An 8503-nucleotide genomic window follows, 5' to 3' on the forward strand; every position below is an offset into this window, starting at 1 on the left:
GAGTAATAGACCACGGAGATCTTCATGTATGGCTGTTTATTGTATGATGTGGTTTTCTCAGTTTAAAGCCATTTGCATATTTACATATTCAGTGAAGAAAGCATTGAGTGGTTTTTCATACCAGCAAAATCAGCTGTGATAATACGATCACTTTTCGATGAAATGTAAAAATACAGCCGAGGACAAAAATGTAAAATCATCTCAAATATACAAACAAAACAAGAGCAAGAAAAATTAAATGAGTTATTCCATAGTGATTGCGGTGAACTTTTGTTTTAAAAATCATTAATACAGCACAATACATCACCATATTTACCCACTATCATAATTTTATCGCCCTTGGCCTTAATAATTGCTTTTCAAAAAGGTACCACTGATGCAAACAATTATTAACTTGGGCTGAAACACCCTGTAAACTATAAAGCTATCTTTGGTAAACTGTGCCATATGGTATATTAGCAAGCGAAGTATGACCTTTTAGCCAAGCACCTCCCATCTTGTGATTGTCTCAATGGAAACAGTCTTTGGTTACTCTTCTATTTAGGCCTTCAAAGGGACTTTATCCGCCACACGGGAGCGCATGATCCTCTGTGAGATAGAAAATTATATTTAATGACATTTCCGGTTATGTAAACAGTCCATAAAGTACATTCGATTAAAAATAAGTTGTTGGTTAATCATGAGGCCTTTAGTCTTTGATAAGAAACAAGATTAAATGTTGCAATAAAGTAATAAAAACCAATAATATTCTGTCAGCATTATTATCAACATTGGAAAATAGCTAAAAAGGCCATTTCTTTATGGATGCTCTTGCTAACTACAGTATATGCTATCAGCTAAAACTAGCATAACTGTTACTGCTACACTTTTTTTCTTACCTTTGTAAATAGATAAAGATTTTAAATGTAATACAGACTGTTAAGGAAAATACTAGAATGCTAAAATGCTAACACTTAACATTAGTAGCTAAAGTTACCTGTTTTTTAAGCGCCTGCATAGATTGATATTCAATTTGTTCTCTCTTGATTCGGACCCAATCTGGTTCATCAGGGATCATGAAGGCCAAAATCATCTTCATTATGATCAGGGCATGCTAGAGGAGCAAACCAGCGTAAGAAACAACTAAGCCACAACATTCATTCACAAAGAAAGCATGTTGGCAGCCAGCTAATTGCCTCCAGCTAATTGCTAGTACAAGTCATATCATGAGGGGATGTATCTTTTTCAGAACAGATTTGCATTAGCATTTTGTGAGCATGGGGATTGACAGTGATACATTTAAAAAAATAAAAAAAAAACTTTGCTTTGCTTTGTGGTGGTGTTCATCTGTGTTCAAACACAATGTATCCAACACCACTTGAACGCACCATTTGTTACATTGATTTAAAGGGATAGTTTACCAAAGAAATTCAAATTCAAATTTTTGAATCCTCATTTTCTTCCAAATTTGTATGCTGATATAATATGGTACACAAAAGGAAAACCTTGACTTCAGTATGTCAACTTTTTTGTTCTTTTTAAAGCTTGTTGTCACTATTTTCATTTTTGGAAAGACTATTTTTCAAGGCTGTACCAAAATCATCTCTAACCTCCACAATGATGGCAATGACGAGAACTTTGCTGCTGCTGAGACCGGCGTCCTCTGTGAGTTCCTTCACACGTGGCGAAAGAAGCAGCAGCCAACAGTTAGATATGACTGAGATGAAACTCAGCATCTCAAACGCCGTCTTTAAAAACGACAAAGACACACATTAGAACTCGGTATCATAAAGCATTGAAAACATCCATATATACACGAAGACAGAGCACAATCTGACCTGCCATACTCCCATGTTGGCCACAGGGGCGGAAAAGGGCTTGTTGAAGAGCTTGCAGAGCTTGTAGGCGTCTGTGCGGATCTCTGTGAGGTTGTTGAGCAGTAACAGAGGGGCAGTGAGGGGATAAACACAAGAGAAAAGGCTCAAGTAGCCAAACTGAACCAGCAGCTCGATGTACTCAGCAAACAGGCCCTGGAGAGGAACAAGATTGAGAATTGAAGGAAAATATAATTCTTGATATTTAAGCTTATTTGGTTGCTACTCACTGGGAAAGCCGGCAGACTGCCCTGAGCCTGGAGATGGTCCACCTCTGGATCATCTTCCTTCAGGTTCCTGTCTGCAGATGTGAGGAAACGGTCCACCAGGAAAGGGACCACCACCTCAGTGAACTGATTGACCAGTTGAGTCACGATCAGGAGCGAGGAAAGCCTCTGGGGAGGAGATCACAGGTATTGTGTTGAGGTGTAAAGCTTAGGATTATATGTGAGAACGGTTTCTGAGGAAATTCCCACCTTGCGCAGAAGAGGCATGTCCTCTTTGAAGAAGGCGATGTGGAACAGCACAGCAAAGTTATTAAAAAAGGTGAACTGAATGAGAGAAAGAGGGGCAGATTAGGCACATGGGACGTTTTCATTTAGTATTAGGCAGTCCTGCAGAATAATTAAGGGCTTTTAAAATACGCTTGAGATCTTTGAGGTTAGACACCTGCTATGAAACACACACTAACAGATCATTTAGAAAAGGTGATGGAGAAAAAAAACATGGATATGTAGACAATTATTAAACTGACCACAAGGACTTTGGTGGTGTGATGATAGTCAAAAGATGATTCCTCCCTGTGATTTTCTGAAAGACAAGAGATTTAGTAATATTTAATACAGTATAGTAATATTAGTCTGTTTTCTTATTTATAAACTGATTTAATTATTATTATAAATAATTATTATAAATATTTAAAATATTAATAAATTGTGCATTTTAATTAATCACTACAAAGACATTCTATTATTTTGATTTTCTATGTAAATGTTACAATTGTATTTTATTTTTTAATTTTACAGAATATTTAGCAAAATATGAAAAGATTATAATCACCAGTATATCAAATTTATATTTTAATGATGTCTAATAATTTGTAGTAAGAATTTAGTCACAAAAAAAATAAAATAACATAAATAACATTGATCAGGTTCTTTTTTTCTGATCTTTTTCTTACCTGCTTCTGTTAGCTTCAAGGCCACGTTGCGATATATATTCCCCAGCGCATTAGTGTAGATAATATGGCTTACTGAAGGGATATATAGCAAGGGTACTGTGAGGTATGATCCAGATGCTTTGTGCCAGTTTGAGACCAGCCGCTCAAAGAAGTAGAAACCTCCCATCCCCATGACCACCAGACCCAAAAACACCCCGACCACAGGTAATGACACCAGACCGATCCTAAGGCTCCTCTTCCATTCGGGAAACAGCGGCTCCAGTCTGCCCGTGACCGGATTGGTGCCGAGTTCTCCGTGGAAACCCGGCCGGGGCTCTTGAAATTGTTCGGCTAAATTGAAAGTGCCCCAGCGATAGGATAACGCTGCGCTCCTCCTCTTCCACAGCTCCATGAACACCGTGGACCACAGCATGCTGAAGACTGCCTGCACCATGTAGGAGCTGACTGAAGGCTGGTCATCGCCGTCCTTCGGCGGGCCCGGAGCGCTCTCAGTTTGATTTCCACTGGAGAAGTTTGCGCTGGGGAGGAAAAATGTGATGAAGATGCCGAGGACGGCTGGAGGAAACAATGACAAAGTGTAGAAGTCCAGGAAGCTGAAATAATAGGCTATAGTGCCACCAAAATAAGCGTGGATGGTGTCTGTAAAGAGAAAGAATGATTCATTAGTTATAAAAATTAAATAACTGTAATAAAAAACAAACTATATACATTTTTTTATATATAGAATTTTGGGTCTTGTGGTCAGGGTTTTCATTTCTGTGAGAAGTATATATTATGTCAATTAATAATATTATATTTAACATTAACAATATAATAATACTTTTTACTTGATTTTATATTTTTTATAATTTTATATTGTACTATATAAAAGTGCTTATATATATATATATATATGTGTACAGTATATATACCTAAAAAAAACATGTGTATAGAATTTGTAGCTTCACACTGTGAAACTAATTTTATAATGCATTTATGAGTTCTAGTCAAATGACTTCATTAAGTGATATTAGTGCCTCCGTAATGGCCTTTAAAATGAATTAAATGGTCCTGAACAAAAGACAATTGTGTATAATTTCAAACCTAATGAGGAGGCATGTTTAGTTCTGTGATGTGATGTGAATGTGGGTGCGTCTCAATCAGCTCCCGAGCTCCCGTGCTCGTGAATCAGTAGATTGTGTACACAATTATTTTTTATTTTATTCTCTTTAAACACATCGTTCTTCTTAAAACATTTCAGCCGAATATTAATTCTAAATGTTAATTAGATGTGTCCGATTCCTGTCTTGCGAACTGTTTATGTAGAAATATACAAAAAAATGGTTTGTCTTTTCAAATCTTCTGTAATATTCTATTTATCGAGTTGGCTCGTGTGGTTTATGTTTCATGCTTCAGAAATGTGACATTATTTATTTGGGATTTGGGATTTTTAAGGGAGCAAATGTTCCCATGTACTGGAAGGAAATGGTACAGCCCTTATAAAATGTTTGACTCCCTGATCAGTGCCCTTACTGCTGAACAAGGGAGCCGATTGAGACGCAGCCTGTGTGTGTGTTTGTACCTAAAGGCTGCCCCCACAGACTCTTGTGAGAGTACCACTGCTTCCCCAGATCCGACAGCAGCTTCTGCTTATGAAGAGGAGTGATGTTACGAATCACGCCTGCTTTCTCCAGCTTCTGTACTGCAGCACAGACAGAGAATCCAATAGACAGATAGAGAGATGGAGAGAGACGGGACATTACCATATTAGGTTTCACCTATGGAAATACCATCAAATTGGGAGTCTAGACGCATACAGTGACTAAGCAGTTCAGAGAGAGAAGAGAGCCGAGCCTAATGGCTTCTCATGGAACTGCATGCTAGAAATAGTGTACATACTGCATAGAATGCACTGTATAATGTCTGCTATTTTATAAAAGTACAGTACAATATTCAGTAACATTTCCAATGCATGTGCATATATTACACATTGTACTGCAATCTGCAAAAACAGTATGAGTAGAAGTATAGTATTCTAATTTGAAAATTAATATAATGATTTTTACATCATACTCAATGCAAAATGTCTTTAATTTTGTCGGTCCAGTCAAATAAGTCCAAACGGTGTTAAAATGCATGCTTCAGCTGCTTTGTGTACATACAGATGCTCTCTCTGGATTTCAGCTTCCCTTTGGGTGCTGGGATTCCTGGGATACGCTGGTCCTCCATGGCTCTCATGGAATCCAGTTCATGTTTGACGATGTACTGCCTCTCGGCCAGCGTCAGGAACTGCTGCATGTTGTCTGCAGAAACAATCAAGACACAGTTAAGTTTAAGCAAATAACATTAGCCATATGCAATATGAACACTCTGTATGTTGTATTGTTTGGTTTGCTGGTGTGCCAGCAACTGGTGTTTTGTCTCACCACATAGTTAAAAGTAATTACTTTGGCCATCATCAGTGAATTATAAACTTTTAATGCATAGTTAAAACAACATGGAGGCATGTTATTTAATTTGTCAAATATTCACCACTGTCGCAAAAGTTGTCACGGTCCTCAAAGGAGAAGGACGTCATGTTTCCATCCTGGTAGGTTTTGCAGAGGCCCAGGTCCTCAGTCACTCTGAGAAGGGTACAGCGAGGGGCCGCCACAACTATCATGTCCCCTTTCATGTCCTCACCGGGGTGAACTAACAGCTGAGCCCCTAAAACACAGCAGGCAAGAAGGATACAGAGTTTTTAAAAGTCGATTTAATATTCCTACTAATAATAATGGTATTAATATTAGTGTTCTTACCTCCAGCCTTCACAGGTGCAGATATCACAGACATGATCCACTGTTTGGTGATGGGCTGGATGTTCTCAGCCAGCTGGATCAGAACCAGAGGCTCTATGTGACTGGAGATACAGCAGGGACAGCTGACCCGGGACCAGGAGCTGGGTCCTGTCACCTTGGCTGGGGCTGAAAGCCCCTCCTGAGGTTCCTTCTGGGATGTCATGGTGTCCCTGTGGAACATTATATTTATTTTGTTTTAAAAAAAACTTGTGTTCTTCATCCTGCTATATATTTCTTAATAGTTTGCAAGAGTCAGGTGCAAAACAGGGAGTGAAACTTCCTTTTAATGTGAATTGTTATTTCAGTATTTATCATGAATATAAAATGTATTATTATTATTAAATTTTTTTCTTCTTCTTTTTTTGGATAGTCTGCACTTTCCAAGAGTTGGGTACAAAATGGGCTAAAACTATATTTTTTGTTTTAATGATTATTTTATTTATTTATAGTTCAGTATTATAATAAGTAGTATAAATTTGTTTGTAATTTATATTTATTTATTTTTGCTGTTGTTGAGGAAAGAATAGCATTTGTTTGTTGACAGTGAAAGTCAGTTACCAAACATTGGGTCTAAATACATTTAAAAACCTTTATACATGTATTATATTTAGATTTATTATACAAAAAGGCAACCTTTTTATATGTAAAATATATAAAATAAAATAAAAACAAAAATAGACTGAAAACAAGTTTTCAGTAAAAAAAACTATATTTTATTACCTTTTTTTTTTTTTTTTACATAGAAGTCTATATGGATAAGGTAATGTGAAAAAAATTATATATTTTAATACATTATTTTAATTGTTAGGCAGCTGAAAAGTCAAGATCTCTTAGGCCAAAATCATAATTTTTAAGGGCGATACTGACATTTGCATGATCTTTTATAAATAAAATAATAAATAATAGTGAACTTGTTTTTGTTAATTAAAAAAAAGTTTTGTGCCTCTAATACTTTAAAAACATTAAGCAAATTTCGGAAAGTGCCTATAAAGAGGGACTATAAAGAAATAGCCATTTTTTACAACTGACCTGCAAGATTAAAGTCCGAAACAAATTAAGAAGTGAATGGAAACAAAAGACACATTTACAGTTCATTCAAATCTCTTCCTGTAAATGCAAACACGTAAGACAGTTATCAGATATCTGGCTGTTTGAAAGACAATAGACAAGCTCCTAGCAAACAAAACCCCCTTTTACAGTATCCACTCAAACATCAAGTAACTGATTCCAGCTAATGCAGAGAGCTGCAGGCCCTTGAAGACTGAATGCACAAAGTGCTGTCAAATAAGGACACAGCCTTTGTTTACAATGGCGAAAATGACAAAAGTTGTACTTTAAACTCAAATGAGAGTGAAACGAAAACATAAACAGGAAGTGAGCGAGTTACAGAAGGCGGGAGAAATATTGTAGATAGAAAGGAAAAGGTTCTGCAGGCTACCTGTCAAAGCCAGGGACCCTCTTCTGTCGGAGCGCTTGAGTTTTGTTGATGTTCACACCCCCTCCAGTGTGCTGTTTCAAACAAATTGAAGTGTGAAAAACTGAAAGTCAGACTGTACGCCACAATTCACTTTCTCCACACTCACCCTGTTCAGAGCCAATCCATTCGCTGGTTTACTAGGAGAAAAGAGGAATGCAGTTGAGCGTCTCTCCTCCCAGTCTTTAGGGTGTGGAAGCCAAGGACATTTTCATTTTTTTTCTAATGGTGGATGCTCTTCTGCAGTATGAGCACATCTGGGTCCTACTGCCTGCCATGTTTGTTTTTGTTTATGACTAATCTATTACAGGATACTTATAGAATAAGTATATGCCATATATGAAATTAACTATAAGCAAAATATGGCATGAAACACACACATCATTCTTGGGGAGCATGTGCAATGGACTAAAAAGAGTAAATTTGTGTCGGTTTTGTTTCAGTTTAGTGCAGTTTTCACTCTGTAAGCTTCAATTTAACTTTAGTTTGCTGTTGTTGTTGTTGACAAAAAAATCCTAAATTTATTCACATAACTAATATAAATGTTTTATAATAAACAAGAAAACATGTATAATATAATACAAAAAATTATTATAAATATACTATTATTCATTATAAATATATTATTATAATTACACCAATACGATTTATAATATACGAAAAAAATTTAAAATACACCACGTAGCAAAACTAAAATTTAATTAGTGGTCATTCATTATACTGTATGTAGTTTCATTTCACTGTAACATCTTCAGTAATTCAATTTTTTTTCAAAGAAAGACTTTGACACCAAATAACACAGCAGTGACATTAAATTGACATTTTAATTCTGCATTACTGATATCCTGTAGACGTGTTTGCTCATTTTTACAACTTGTGAATTATCAGGCGGTTTTCATTACTATTACTTTGCTACTGAAACCGCTGAGTGGGTGGAGACATAAAGGTGGATGAACTGGATCGACTGCTTTGTAAATACATTCATGCAAATGACCTGAAGAACTCATGCTTCTCTGAAGAAACTGTTGGCAAGCCTTTATGTACATAAACTGTGTGTATTGCTTATATAAATAATACACTGAACAAAATTATGAACGCAACAATTGTTTTTGCCCGTGTTTTTCATGAGCTGAACTCAAAAATCTAAGACTTTTTCTATGTACACAAAAGGCCTATTTCT

At 36.3% G+C, this 8503-nt stretch overlaps 1 protein-coding gene across 1 annotated transcript; it reads right to left on the minus strand.

Annotated features, from left to right (window-relative positions):
• Nucleotides 1-21: 21 nt before the first annotated feature.
• ano10b (anoctamin 10b) lies at nucleotides 22-7571 on the minus strand. Its single transcript, XM_052597499.1, has 14 exons — nucleotides 7433-7571; nucleotides 7288-7358; nucleotides 5811-6019; nucleotides 5545-5718; nucleotides 5175-5315; nucleotides 4595-4714; nucleotides 3034-3672; nucleotides 2608-2663; nucleotides 2330-2404; nucleotides 2084-2248; nucleotides 1818-2009; nucleotides 1590-1727; nucleotides 977-1093; nucleotides 22-588 (listed from the first exon to the last, which is right to left on the minus strand). The coding sequence occupies exons 3-14, from the start codon at nucleotides 6010-6012 to the stop codon at nucleotides 541-543; spliced, it is 2067 nt and encodes a 688-aa protein (XP_052453459.1). The 5' UTR covers nucleotides 6013-6019; nucleotides 7288-7358; nucleotides 7433-7571; the 3' UTR covers nucleotides 22-540.
• Nucleotides 7572-8503: the final 932 nt, after the last annotated feature.

This window comes from Carassius gibelio, chromosome B25, assembly GCF_023724105.1.
Source record: "Carassius gibelio isolate Cgi1373 ecotype wild population from Czech Republic chromosome B25, carGib1.2-hapl.c, whole genome shotgun sequence".
Lineage (NCBI taxonomy): Eukaryota > Metazoa > Chordata > Actinopteri > Cypriniformes > Cyprinidae > Carassius > Carassius gibelio.

Excerpts from the sequence above, each read along its gene's own strand:
- ano10b (XM_052597499.1), bottom strand. The coding sequence starts at position 6,012 with ATGACATCCCAGAAGGAACCTCAGGAGGGGCTTTCAGCCCCAGCCAAG. Across the intron at positions 5,316-5,544 it reads TGACAACTTTTGCGACAGTG|ACAACATGCAGCAGTTCCTG; the intron begins GTGAATATTTGA and ends TTGTTTCTGCAG. Across the intron at positions 1,728-1,817 it reads CCAACATGGGAGTATGGCAG|ACGGCGTTTGAGATGCTGAG; the intron begins GTCAGATTGTGC and ends TCGTTTTTAAAG.